This window comes from Sarcophilus harrisii, chromosome 3 (genome assembly GCF_902635505.1).
Source record: "Sarcophilus harrisii chromosome 3, mSarHar1.11, whole genome shotgun sequence".
In the NCBI taxonomy this organism is placed as follows: Eukaryota; Metazoa; Chordata; class Mammalia; order Dasyuromorphia; family Dasyuridae; genus Sarcophilus; species Sarcophilus harrisii.
Genome location: NC_045428.1, coordinates 339,537,965 through 339,553,098, shown reverse-complemented (window position 1 = coordinate 339,553,098; position 15,134 = coordinate 339,537,965). Strand labels below are relative to the sequence as shown.

General features: G+C 35.2%; 2 protein-coding genes across 9 annotated transcripts in view; one reads left to right on the top strand and one right to left on the bottom strand.

Annotated features, from left to right (window-relative positions):
• Positions 1-759, top strand: part of MAP3K19 (mitogen-activated protein kinase kinase kinase 19) — a 63,861-nt gene extending 63,102 nt beyond the window's left edge. The window contains exon 13 of the mRNA XM_031959998.1: positions 220-759. Coding sequence (XP_031815858.1) covers positions 220-286 — 67 coding nt within the window. The 3' untranslated portion in view covers positions 287-759. The remainder of the gene's footprint in view (positions 1-219) is intronic.
• Positions 760-10,663: 9,904 nt separating this feature from the next.
• CCNT2 (cyclin T2) overlaps positions 10,664-15,134 on the bottom strand; it is a 40,475-nt gene continuing 36,004 nt past the window's right edge. For 6 of the 8 annotated variants that reach the window (XM_031959996.1, XM_031959990.1, XM_031959991.1 and 3 more), the window contains one exon: positions 10,664-15,060. In XM_031959996.1, coding sequence (XP_031815856.1) covers positions 13,627-15,060 — 1,434 coding nt within the window. In that variant the 3' untranslated portion in view covers positions 10,664-13,626. The remainder of the gene's footprint in view (positions 15,061-15,134) is intronic. The other 2 variants (XM_031959992.1, XM_031959993.1) reach the window with 1 other exon arrangement.

Below are 15,134 nucleotides of genomic sequence, written 5' to 3'. Positions count from 1 at the left end.
TTGAAAACCATCAAGTCCTACATGACTGTCAGGTGTATTATTTAGGAGGTTCTAGTGTCTTGAGGAAAAGGAGGAGAAGAGGCTTAGATTTGTGCTTTTATAGATATAAATTATTTATTTTACACTTTGTGTTTTGTCATTTTGGTAAGAGACTTCATTTCCAAAACAACCAAATATTACTCAGAAACTACTTTTCTAAGCTTTTATTTTTTCTAACAGGGACCAACATGATCGACCATCTGCTCTGCAGCTCCTGGAGCACACTTTCCTTCAGAGGAGTCACTGAGTGGATCTGGAGACACTCCACAGAAGTTCATATCTACAGATGTTTAGTTGTTTCAAAACTACAGGGAAGAAAAATTAAGAGTCATGGATTTTCTTGTTGGAAATCCAGTCTAATCCGAACTTAGCCAAAACTTTTGGTTGCATCAACTGAAAATGTTATCATCATAGAAGAGCATTCTCCCATTTGTTCAGGGCTTCATGAATATGTGAAGGCATACCACCTCAAGAGCCAGTTAAATTTCAGTGTGAGCATTTGCATCTCAGAAATCTTCAAATGCTATAAATGAGGACTGATTTATGAATTTCTAGGTTTAAAATGATTGTGAAAATGTTAATAATGTAGTTTAAATTTAAAAGTGTCTCGTTTTGGGGGGGCAAATTGATTGTTAGACATTTACCAATATACCCCCTAATTCCATGTATATATGCAAATATATATTGTTTTTGAAACTCATACTAGTATTTCCAATGTGCTTGTGGTTTGGAAGATCTGAAATCTGGTCCCAATCCTTTGTCTCTATAATTTAAACTCATTTTGTTTCTATTCTATTGGTTTTCTTATGAAAATCCTAATATGGGGGCACTTAGGTGGCACCATGAGAACACTGACCCTGGAGTCAGGACTCCCTGAGATTTTCTTTACCTGGGACTGGGCCCAAGCCCGGGCCCTATCCACTGCACTACTTAACTGCTCCAGCCTCAGACACTTACAAGCTGGGCTAGTCATTTAACCTTTAAAAACAAGACAAAAGTAAAAATCCTAATAGAAACCATGAAATTTTTATTTACATATGGTGTAGAGGAGAAAAAAAACAACAAACTTACCTCTTTATTTTGTACTTGGAAAGGGAAATAACAGATATTCAGAAGAGCATGAAGTTGAGAAATGTTAAATGCAAGTAAATCAAGAGTACTGTTCTGAGCTGCAGCCCCTGTTCTTTCTCCATGGTTTGACCTGGTGGGGCTCAGCGACTCTGGCAGCCTGGCATGGCAGAATGAAAGAGTTTCTTGTTCAGCAGAGTACCGATTCTTGAAGGTCTCACATTATCTGATCAGAGCGATCTGTAGCTTACTCCTCTATAAATTATTTGTCATGTTACTTGGACTCTCCACATACATATTGTAGGGAAGGCAGGCAGCTCAGAGATCAGGACCGGGCAGTAAAATGGGAGGAATCATTGGGCATGGGCACTTAGCTAGGTAACAAGAAGGCAGAGGCAGATAGAAAAAAAGGCTAGGGAATTGAAATGACATCACTGAATGGGAATAATTTTTTTTACTTGAATAAGGTATCGAATAAAAGGGTCTTAAACATACTTTCACATGACATATAGATCTGTGAACTATAAACTTGCCTCAGAGGTCGAATGATACATCACACACTAACCAACGTGGGTGAGGGGTATATATATATATATATATATATATATATATATATATATATATTTATATATTTATTTATTTAAAATTTTTTTTTAACTAGAAGAAATTTCACAACAATTAAGTGTGGAGACTACTCCCTGGAGTCAAGGAGACCTAAGTTCCAATCCTGCTAATGACACTTACTAGGGACAGATCATTATATTATTAGTTTGAGGCAACTCTTTAAAATTTATTTATTAAATAATAATTGAGTTTTGACTTGCGTTGGTATGGTGCCAACTTTCTTGTCTCTATTCTTGCCTTTTTCTAACGCCTTTTTCTCTGGCAAAGGGATGACCCTGTTAGCAGGACTTGCATATCCTAACAAGTTGTAAAGATTTCAACTAGAACCTGGCAATAGGGAGAGGAAGGGAGTAAACATTAACATACTATGCGCCAGAGTATCTCATTCAATAAACTGCATCATTCCCCTATGGATTAATTTAGCTAAATTCAGAGGTCTATAAATTTGATTGTCAGGAGATGAGTTTTTCTTAGCCCCAGAAACTCATGAAGGTCTTTTACTAAGATGAACAGTCATGATGAAAATGATAAGAATGATAGACAACATTTATATAGAACTTGAAAGTTTGGAACCACTTTGCATGAATCTCAATCTTGTGAGGTATGTACCAATATTATTGCAATTTTAAAAATTAGGAGATGGAAGCAGAAATGGACTTAGTGATTCACTAAATGCATACTTATGGCAGGAGCATAACTTAAAACTCAACACCAGCACTTTATCCATTATGCCATTTTTTTTTTACAGGTTGTGAGCTATGCATTTGTGTGTGTATGTATCTCCTGTCCAGAATGTTCCAATGATTTATCTCTTCATTTTTCAGCCAATATGAGCTAGTTTTGATGACTGCTACTTTATAATAGTTTGAGATCTGGAGATCTGGAAATACTGTTCTCTTTTTTGTCTTTTCATTGTATCCCTTGATATTATAGATTTTTTATTTTTCCAAATGAATTTTTGTTATTGTGTGTTCTATAAAGTATTAGTTTGATAATTTAATTGGTACAACACCAATTAACTCATAATTTTGGTGGTATTATCATTTTTATTATATTAGCACAGCTCAATCATGAGCACTGAATATTCCTCTAAGTACGTAAGTTGTTCTTTAAGAAACATTTTATAATTGCATCTACAAATCTGCATTTTTGAAACTTTGGTAAATTGATCCCCAAGCATTTTATAGTTATCTGGGAAAGAATTATTCGTTATTATTGTCTCTTTGGTTTTGTTATCACACAGAAGAGTTGTTGATTTTTGAAGGTTTACAATGTAGCCTGTGACTTTGCTCACTTTGTTTCAATTAATATCTTTGCTGATTTCCTGGCATTTTCTAAGTAGATCTTTATGCTATGTAGGAATAATTTTATGTCTTTACTTATCTTTATACCTTTAATTTCTTTCGTCTTATTGCTATTGCTGGCATTTTCCAAAATACATCAAAATAATAGAAGGGTCAGAGGGCTTTCTTGATTTATACCCATTTATTAGATTAAGTTCTCTCTAAAGTAATTGCTTCTTGCTCTGGATTCTTGTAGTTCAGGGAATTTCAGGATGAAGAACACTTGCATATAAAGATAGCTTTACCAAATGTCATTGCTACTCTTGCTAGCAGGGATAATCTTAATGTGTGGCCATGCGCTACAGTGGATAGCACATATGAGTGAGTTGAAGTCTTGTGTGGATTTCAGTCACAGGCCCTGCATCCTTTAACCTTATATAAAACAAAGAACCAGTATATTAATGAGTGACTGCCCTATTATTTATAGGACTAATTAAGTGAGAATATGTCCCAAGTTACCTAATGAAGGGGAAAGAATTTGGAGCAGGGGAGTAGCAATAGTAGAGTGAGATTAAGTCATCTTAATTCTTATGGTACCATTCCAGCAAGAGGCTGGAAGGGTTCATGCCTAGTTTTGGGGCATTAACTCTGGCTTTATTAGACTTGGCATACTTACATCCTGAGGGATTGAAGCCATAATAATCAAACTGGCTTCCATTAGTCAACAGTCCCAGTCTGTTTTCTCAATTCCAGAGACAGTAAAGCTCAACAGTAGGCTAATTTCTGATCTAATTTCCATCTTAGCATCATCTTTCAAAAGCTCTAAGTTTATTTGAGTTCTATCCTTTGGACCACTCTGGAATTTCCTGCTGTGTTCCATAGTTGCTGGGGTATCTGTAGAATTCTTTTTCATTGAAGCAAGCTTCTTTCCGAGTATGGTACTTATTGATTACATCATGGTCAGATCTGTTTTTCTGTTTTCACAACTGCTTAGAGAGTTAATGAAGAGGTACAATGGATATAGTGATGGAATTGAAGTCCACTAAACCTGAGTTCAAAATGCAGCCTCAGATAACTGCTAGTTTTGACCTGGGGTATATCAATTAACCTGTCTTTGCCTCATTTCCTTCGACTGTAAAATGGGCACTTGATTCCACCCCTCTGGTTGTGAGGATCAAAAGAGATGTTTGTAAAGCACTTAGCACAGTGCTAGGCACACAGCAGGGACTTAATACATCTTTCCCTCCTTCCTTCATGCCTTTCCACTTCCTCTTTCTTTTGCATGATTGGCTAGGATCAGCAATTTTTCCTTTTATAGAGCTAGGGTGGGTGGGGAGAGCTTCAAACTGATTCATTGATGTGGGAGGACCATACTGAGGCCATCGAAGCATACTTTTAAACATAAGCTTGATAAGATCTGTATAGCACATAGTCTTGACTAATTTTGTTGATCAAGCTTTAATTATTATGTCTTTGATACCATAGATATCATTCCTGTATTTGTTTCTTTGGAGATCATTAGGTTGGTGAGATGGGGTATATAGAAAACATTTTACTATTCCACCTTGTTAATCATATAACCCACTAAGTACCAGTACTCCAACATTTCTATGAAGCTGTGATTACATCGATGAGTATTCCAACAATGCAGATCACAGTCTTTGAAATGGAGCCTTCCAATTCCATGAGATGCTTTTGCAAGTTCTCCCATACATTCACCAGAGGATTCTATCCACATTGTGAGGGAACCATCTTTAAGTACCAACGTGGAGAGTTCCTCTTTGATCTGACCTCTGAGCAGGATCTCCCCATAGGGTCACCATCTTACAAAAGAGAACAATGGGGCTCAAAGAAGATAAAGAACTTGCCTGTGACCATACACTTAATAAGTCTTGAAGTATTGGAAGTCAGATTCAAAACACTCCCAAATTCAGGAACTAAATACACTCTTCTTGGCTTTCAAATTTCCACATTTCACTATCTAATCTTGGAATTTCCCTTATAGGGTAGGGCCTTCTTACTGGGTGGCTTTCTTAATCTAGTTGGCTGGTTTCTAAATTTCTAAGGTACCTTTACTTTCCATCTCTTTTAACTTCCTCCAAGCATTCCTTGAGGCAGAAATTGTCTTTTTGTTTATATTTGTATCCCTAGCACCTTAGCATAGTCCCTAACATATAACAGGTGCATAATAAATATTGCTTTCATTCTTTATACCACACTGGAGAATGCTCTAGGACCCACCGAAGAAAAAAAAAAAGTATCATTTTCCATACTATACTCTAAGTGATTTTGACTGATTCCTAATCTAATTATGCTTCCCTAATTGGGTAGCTTTGTGCATTTGGAAAAGAAACCACTCGAACTTATTGAGCTTGATGATTAACCTCATTTCCTTTTTTGACAAGATTATTAGACTGGTAGATTAGGAGAAACTTATATAGTATTATACTTGGATTCTATCTAGACATTTGACTCAGTCTCATAAGATTCTTGGGGGCAAACCAGAAATATATGGGTATAATTGGAACCAACTACAAATGAATATGTCAATCTGGATGGAAATCATTATTGAAAGACATGTTGATGCTCAGAAATGGACATGCCTTGATCAAAACACAGGGAGAAAGCAGAAGTCTGGATTAAAACTCACTTCTTGACTCCAAATTTAACATTTTTTTTTACCTCAATATTTGCTTATATAGTGCAGCAAGAATCTATTTTTTAGCCAAATGCTGATCAATTTAGGAAAAGAACGATTTGGATAAAGACATAGACCATCAACTGGATTTAGTACTCTGGAAAAAAAAAAGTAAGGTTCCAAAAAAGATCTTGGCAGATTAAAATGGTCCAAATTTGATGCCTTAAATCAGATTTTAAAAAACTGAGTAGCTATGTATTAGACACCATGTTAAGTGCTAGGAATACTAAAGTATGCAAAAGTTAAAATGCCCTGCCTGGAAGGAAATTACAAGGCAAATGTAAACTACTACTCTGGGTTTCAAAAAATAAGCTGAACAACTTATAGCATCAGGAAGTGGGTTTTGATAACCAAGCCCATCCATGTAGGGCTTTTCTTTGTGAATTGCCAACTTAGCACATGTGTAATCTGAGAAGCTAATGTTCTCTATACTGCTCAAGTTGTAGGAAATTATTATTCCAACAATGAAGATCACATTGCACTCTAGTAGGACTGCATCTGATGTGCATTGTTCAACTTCATATTAGGAAGCATAATGACAAACTAGAGAAAGTCCAAGGGAAAGTAACAGGATAATGACAAATTTATAGTCTTACAAAAGATCTGCTGAAAGAACTTGCTGGTTCCTTCATTGAAGCACTAGATGTACTGGTATGCCAGAGACCTTGTTTACATGGCCTAGGAGGTTTATTTAGGAATAATAGGTTATAGGGATTAGATTTTGGCCAAATTAAAAAAAAAAAAAAAAAAGACTCCCCCCTCACCCCCAATCTTAATGGCTCACAATTGGAACAAATTGATTCAAGTGGCAGGGGGATCCTTCTTGCTACAAAGCAAGCAGCAGCCAAGGATGTTGATATTGTTAAAGAAATGTTAAGCTTTCTTCTGATGGGATGCAATTTTAAAAATCTTTAAATGCTTGGGTTTTTGCTGCTTCTAAATACATGTACAAACACCCAACTTAATCTAAATGCTAATCACACTAAGGGGTTAAGTGACCAAAAATTCAAATCACATAATACCTAAATAAAACATAGTCCCTCATGGCTTCACTCACTAATCAAACTAAAACTTCTCACGAATTAACTGGCATGGTCTTTAGTTTTATTATTCTCTCTGCTCTTAAATGATAATAGAATAGTTTTAGGCATGAAATGCAACTAGCCTTTTCTCACCTGCCAGGCAATAATCAAATTCCACAAATTTTTAAGAGGTATAGTCCCAGATGATGGTAAGGGCAACTTTGTCCCACCTTTCCAAGGTTGCAGAACTAAGCATTCCACACTTTCATCTAGATCCCAGATTAAAATTCTGGATTACTCCATATAGAGTCTCCTAACAGTATAAAAGGGAAGGGTCATGAAATTATGATTTATCAGTAAATATTCTATTTGTATACATACTTATACCTATATACCTGGGATCATATAAAAATTTCTCAGTGAAGAGGTCATGAGTGGAAAAAGTTTAAGCCCTGATCTAGATCAGCCCTTTCATTGTAGAGGGGTAACCATAGCTCACAGAATTGAATTGACTTGTCCAAAGTAGAAAGAAACAGAACTAGAAGTTAATTCCAAGTCCTGAATTCCAATTAAATGGCCTTTCCTTCAAACCGTGTCATTCTTACACATTCTGGAGTTTTCTTCATTACTTTTTGTCGGTGCACATCTGTGATAATACTGGATCCCAAAGTATTAGGATTTCGGTTTTTATTATTTTTTTTGTGCTCAGCTTTGGAGGAACAAAGCTTTTATTAACATTTACATAAAAATCAAGTTTCCCTTCTTTCCCAGTTCCTATTCAGTTGATGTTATCAGATAAAGGGATAGAAGAGGGCTAGCAAAAGTCTTTTTACTTATTTCATTTGTAATGTGTTAAAATTAGATTCAACATTTAAGCAAGCAACACTTTGTAAGACTATTAGATGCTAGAGAATATTCCAGGTTTAGATAAAATTTCTTAACAAAAATTCCATAATTAACAAAATTACAATACATGTATGACAAATGGTAAGCACATTAAGAGTGAAGCAGAACAAAAGATTTAGGAAGTACTTGGAGTACAACCTGGGATTAGTGAATAAAAATTGGAAGGGAAGGAAAAGTCATTCTAATACAAAACTTATTTCAGTTGGGGAAATTGGAAGTAAAATAGATTACCCAAACTCACATAGGGAGTAGTTGAACTGAGATTAAAACCCAGTCCTTCAGATCACAAATTCAAAATTTTCTATTGCATGCATCAAGATAGGGTTCTCCCCGATTATAAGAATTCTTGATTGGCAAAGGAATCTGGCAATTTGGTGACGAGTTTTAAGAAATGAGAATTTCTGTGCATGAGAATTTAGAATATCACAAGCAGACTGCAACTACATGAAAATACAAATCCTAATCTTAAATGAACTTAACCCAATCTGTAGTCAAGTGCTGGAACAAGGACAGCAAGGTTGGAATGAAGACAGAATGGAGAACCAGCTAGAACTTAGTTAACAATTGGATGAGATGAATAGACAGAATAGCCATTTTAAAAGAAGGGTGCCTGGTTTAATAGGGCTGGCACCAACTGAAATAAAGTCAGAAGGGGACAGATTTGAGTTTGAGATGCCAGAGGTGCTAAATGGGCAAAAGATAAGAACAGTAATTCCTATTAGGGGTAGAATTTACAAAAGGCACAATGTTGACAACCTTTAAAAAAAAAAATACAAATGAGTTCTGAACCAGCAGAAATGAGCAGCCAGAAATGATGGGGTAGAATGTAGTGTCTGGGAAGCCAAAGGAATGGATAATGTATAGAATATGTGGGGTTAGTTTCAGTTTCTGAACAGCTCAAGGATGACCAGAGTAAAGCTACTGGATTTAGCATTAGACATAGGTGAATAATTTCAGTAGAAGGAAGTACACGATTCCTAGAATATATTTTCAACTCAAATTTATCCATGCCAATATTGACTTGTGTAATGTTGACCTTATATTAACAAAAGTCAATGCATTGTTAAATAAAAAGTAGTCCTTGACTTCAAGGCACTTCCATCAAGGGGGTGGGATGGGAGCAAGGGAAGCAATAGGTACAATTTAGTATAGTTAGAACATATTAAGACATTAATTTCAAAGTGAACATTCTTAATAGCTAACATTTAAAGGTCTGCAAAGCCTTTTGCATAATGTTCTTATTCTCACAAAAACCTTCTAAGGTAGGTGCTATTATTTTATAGAGTAAATTTAATGACAGGTACAATGACTTGCCCAGGATCATAAGGTAGAATAAGGCATATTCAACTCAAATCTTCCATACTCTAAATCTAGCATTCCACTAACTGCACCATCTAGATATGTACTGCAGTAGCAGCATAGTTAATTATCTAGAGATCAAAATCAATTTGCACAATATTAGATCATAGAATAACTTTTGAGGGAAATCTTCCTAATTTTATCATCTTAATGCCATTTTAATTAACTTACATTTTCCAGACACTTCCTTTAAAAAGGAATTAAAAAGAAATGTCAGAACACATTGCAGATTATAACATTTTCAGAGTTATGAAATCTTTTAACTTTTAAAGGTGGAAATAAATTACTAATTTGATTTAGGAACCAAGTAACATTTCCTTTACTAGTAAGGCAGCAAAATCACAAGTATTCTTGAACTTCTGAAGCCCTACAAATCCTACTACTATTCTACTTGCAAGGACTGATGCCCTTTTGATAAGCTATTAAAAACTAAAGGCAATGTTAAGGAAAACATTTAGATAACTTTTAGACACCAACCTCAGTATATGCATTAAAACTATTTAACAATATGTTCTTCAATTATGTGCATTAAAATCTATTGTAAAATCTTCAATGATTTCCATAAACTTGGTAGCCTCACTTAAGAGAAGTACAAAGACTTTTATTCAAAGCGAATAATTCTTGTGAATTTTAGCAGCTATCAATTATTCCAATTACTGAGTTTTCAGCCCATCAGCTATTAATTTTCAAATTGAAATACTTTTAACAGTCACTTATCTGGTTTCCTGTCTTGGCTATCTGAATTAGAGGGCTCAAAATTTAACTTTTAATTCGGCAAAGTACTACAAAGTGGGCTGATTTAACAAGAACATAACCTTTGTGATTACACCTCAAATTGAGGTCAATTTAATAATGTGCAGTCCATCATAGTCTGAAACTCCTCATAGCTTCTGAACATTTATCTACAAGAGCCAACTTCCAGTATTTCTTTTTAGGTTGGCAAGTTTAAAAATAACCATTTTAGCAGGAATGAATGTATGTTAAATAAAATATTTGGCAGTTTGACCGTAGTAATTTTTTAACCTAATTATCTTCTTGTATATAGCAAGAAATCTGAACATAATTATATCTTCTGAAAAGGTTTCAAGATGCATGCATTAATACTTTCACAACTAGATCGAGGGACAAATTTTTTATTTTAAATAAAATTTAAATTTTCAAGAGGATAAGCAGGATGCATTCTGAAATAAAACCAAAACTATTTGCTAGGTTTTTATAAGAATAAGCTTTTGTTCATTGGAGACAAGAAGTATTATTTGATAATTACTTGCTAAAACTGGCTTTTATACTTGACAACTCTCCCTTAGCCAAATTAACTGCATACATGTATCTCATTTAAGAGACATATATATACCACCATCCTCATTGTTGGAACACCGAGTACTGCATATATGATACCATCTACAAAGAAAAGGGGGACTGTGTCCTGCATCAATGAAAAGGGTACCAAACTGAGGAAATTAACTGTTACTAAAATATCTGGGATAAGTGTTTACCAGTACCTCAAAGTCAAATATCCAACCACATGTTAATTAAACGAAAAGTGTTTGCTTCCCCCAATAGGGTTTAAGACCTCTCTTTGAGTTTCCCTCTATAGGAAGCTAATGGACCAGCTTGATAAAAACAACTTAAGAATAAATCACTCTGTTAAAAGATGTTTAAAGAGAATACATTTTAATAATATTTCAACAATTAAAAAAAATCTTACCAATCACCTTAACTTTATACATCACCATGTGCATGTGGAATGCTATACCTAAATAAATTATGATATCTTAGTTTACCACTGCTTAGAGGAAGACTTAGTAATGACTTCCATTTACTAGAAACCAAGGAAGTCTTATTCTTTGGTAGAGCCTACTAAACAGGCAGACTGACTGATGGATTTTATTTATGGAAAGAGAAAAGATCTGCAAAAAGAAAATACAAGTCATTTAATTCCATGGACTTTCATTTGATGAAATGAAGTTTAAGGATTTACACATTTATTCCCCTTGTAGTTGTTGATGGAGGTTATTACCTCCTTATATAAAGTGTTCAGGGAAAGAATAGAGGTTAAGGAGTCTGAATAGCTCACACAGTGTTGTAAAAATTACAACTGGCTGCCTTTTAATAAATAAAGTCATTGTATAGTTACATTTACAGAGTGAAAAGTGAATACATAGCACTTCAAGTTTAATTCTGTGGAAGTACCAACGAGTATTAGACCATAACAAGATACACTAGCTATTTTAGAACCTTCCATAATTAGCACCAATTATAAAGATTCAACAAAATTACCTTTATTTCCACAACATCTCAGAACAAACTCCCAAATTCTTAGTGAAGTTTATTAAGTGTAGTTGCAGACCTTAAATATTCACATTGTTTTCTATTTCAGTCTGAAAATAAATTCACCACTTTTTCTGGACATTCTTTACAAAATCTTATTAAAATTCCTGGTATTATGGTTCCCCATTATACAGTAGCACAGCAACCCTATATTATTTCACATGATAGCTCCTTAGAATTTCACATCTACTTACAGTTATCACTTAAGAACAAAAACCTCCCCCGCCCTCATCTCGCACACAGCTGAATTCTACACTAGGTCCCTGGTTTATGTACCATCGCAAGAATAAGACTGCATTAAAAATACTAGTTTCTGGATACAACATTATGCCATAGTGACGAGTGACATTTAATGGCACAAATTATTAAATTCACTGAAAGAAACTGCAACGCCAACCTGATGCTAATGTTAGGACACACTGGCTAGATAGGGCTCTAGGTGTCCCTAGGAATAGGCTTCTATATATCCTAAATTCAGATAAACTGACAAAAGAATTAATAACCATAATCTTTTTTTTTTTTTTTTAAAAAAGCTCAAACCAAATTATATAACTGCTGATGTAGTTATTGGTAGTTATTGGATTACTTAATAAACTAAAAAGTAAAAGATGAGATTAAATTGTCAAATATTTACAATAAACTACAACAGATACTTGAATAAAATTACAATTGTGCATGTACCAGTAGTTTCAGAACATTTAAAAATTCATGTACATTTAAGGAAAAATTAAGACAGATTTCAAATAACTGTTTGGTGCTTGTAAAAGTTAAATTCAACCCAACTTAAAACATTCAACAACTTAAATATTGCTTACAAATTGACCACAGGACAAGTTCTCAATATTAGCTGATAAAACAGAATTAAGAGTACTGAGTTTTAATTACAACTTAAAAAAAAAAAAGCTAAAGCCTGTTATTTGTTCTAGAGTTAGAAGACTGTGCAAACTTTACATCAACAGGAATATGATGAGACGTGCAAACAAATATAAAAATGTATACTAGTGGTTTAATTGGAGACTGATCTTTTTTTTTTCCACAGAGCTTTCTGATTGTATAAACTATAATCACAAGTACAATGCACAGTCAATGATAGTTATTTTATTGTTGGAATATAAAGGAAAATTGTGATAGCAATAGTTTTACTTTCATTTTTATTGTGACGACTGCATTCACCTGTAAAAGAAACATGGCATCACACACAAACACACTTGGGGAATTCAGAACAGATTCTGAATGCTATGGAACAGTGATCCCTGTTTGCTACTAAAATAATATATATGGTGTTAAAGTTAAAAAAAAAAAAAAAAAACAACTTACTAATTTTTTACTATGCAAGTTTTTTTTATGAATTCTTTAAGTTCTCAATCACATTAATCTACATAACCATTATTAACAGCTCTGTGTCTATATTACTGCATCAAGCCAATAAACATTTAAATGCACTTCACATCAAAAGATTATGTAAACTTTATTTTTATTCCTTTTTTCCTTCAGAAAACTAGGGACTTTTTCAATGGCCAATCTGGTCACAACAATCCATGAAGGCTTCAATCCAGTGCCTCACAGTTGGGTACGGATGACCATCCATGGCATTGGATACCCACTCAGCGGTGAAGTGTCCCATTCAGCGGCTCCCAATAAGGCCTATAGTTAAAGATTAACATGACAAAGTGCCACCCTTTTTATTTTTTAAGATTACTGATGGACTCTGACACAAGATAAAATAAAGTTATTCTGTATATTTTGTTATACTTACAAGCAGCTCCAATCCTGAGTATTTATGGTAATATCTAAACATACAAAAATGTATGTACATTTTTCTCCACTTTCTTGTAAACAGTTGTCAGTATACTGTTTTATCCCTTTATCAATGAAACATGCAAATCATACATACAGCATAAATACACAAAAGAAAACAATTTACACTCATTCAAAAGCTAAGCAACAACAACAACAAAAAAAAAACGGTGGCTTCAGGATTCAAATGATAAATAATGCTTGAGGCATCCTATACACCTAGAAGCAGCCATTCGTTCTACTGTTCTTAGCTGCAACTGTAAAAATACTGAGATTTTTGCACCTTCCATGCTATTACAGTATTTATAACACTATCATATGTGGAGATAAGACTTGTTTACTATAACCTCTTCTTTTCAGAGTGAAGGATAAAGCAGCACTTACATATATTGAAACAATGGCAGCAACAGCTGGTGTTGCCTTTGCTAGATCAGGAAGTTTTCCATTCTAACAATTCTTAAATTAAAAAAGTAAAGGAAAAATTGACCTAAACAATTGATTACATGTTCATTCCTTGGGCACTTAACAGCGAATCCAGCATGTCGAATGTGTCTTTGTAGTCCATATGCTGGCTGTTTGTACTGTACTCGTGATTGGCATCAGGACCGTTGGTCTCCACTGGCTTCTTGTCCAGTTTCACGAGGGTGCTGAGATGTCCGTAGCCCACCTGGTATGTGACAGGGGGAGGAGGGGGTAAGGGATGGTTAAAAACAGAGTTGTGAGAGGATATATACTGCTTAACAGAGGAGGAAGAACTAGATGAACTACCTGAACTTTTGGAACTTTTGCTCATTTTGGAGTGGTGGTTGTGAGACGCATCATTGATGTGCAACTTCTTCCTTGCAGCACTGGAACTAGAGGAATTACCACCATCACTGCCCAGGCCAACAGGACTCCTCAGAACCGTGGGTGGTATTCCATCAGTACTATGTTTACTGCCACCACTGCTGCTGCCACTGTGTGAATGGGAATGCTTGTGGCTGCCACTGTGATGGCGGTTGGAGGAATGGTCCTTGTGCTTTTCTTTGTGGTCTTTGCTCACATGAGGGCTTGAATGCTTGCTTTTCCCACTACCCTCATCAGAAGAGCTGTGTCTTTCCGAGGAAGAAACCTTTATTTTCATTTTCAGTTCTTCTTTACTAGAACTTTTATCAGTGGGGGGAATTGGAATACGCAATTTAAGTGATCCACTCTTTTCTTTTTTATCCGACATGTATTTTTCTGGCTTTTCTGCATTTGCAATAGGAATTTTCATTTTAATGGGAGAAGTTACAGAACTGCTGCTGGCTGCCTGTAATTGCATGTGCTTTTTGTGTGGCTGCTCTGCTTGGGCAGCTACATAGTGTTCCCTTACATCCAGTTCAAGTGTTTCTAGCTTTCGTTTCTCTCTATATTTATCTAGTGACATTTTCTGAGGAACTATTACCGGAGCAGCAGATACTGGCCCGTGGTGTTTACTGCTTCCTGACTTGTGAGTATATTCTTGTTTAACTGAAGGATGATCAGAGAGTTTGTCAGACCTGTGATGTAATCCTGAATGTAATGAACCAGCAGGTCCTTGCTGGAAGTTGATGTTGTACTGACTACCAGACAGTGGAGTCTCCTGTTTCTGTGAATATATTTGTTCTGTCCTTGTTGGTTCTTGATGCTGAGGCCATTCTTGGTGTGATGCCAAACTGTATGAGGTACTTGGCATTCCTGTAGTTAGTATTGCCAAATTATCAGACGTATGACTGTCTTGAACAGAAATATTTCCTGAATTCAGAGGAACTGGTGCAGGAAATGCTGATGAAGATGGTTTCTGAAAGCTTGCATTTGTAGTCACACCAGTAACACTATCTACTAAAATGGAATTCTGCACCAGAGATGAACCAAGAAGAGCTGTCTCAGACACCTGTCCATCCCCTTTAGGTTTTTTAGCCGCCTGATTAGCCTATTTAAAAAACAAAACAAAACAAAACACAAAAGAAAGTAGTGAAAGCAAAGGAGACCAGTCAATTTTCTATC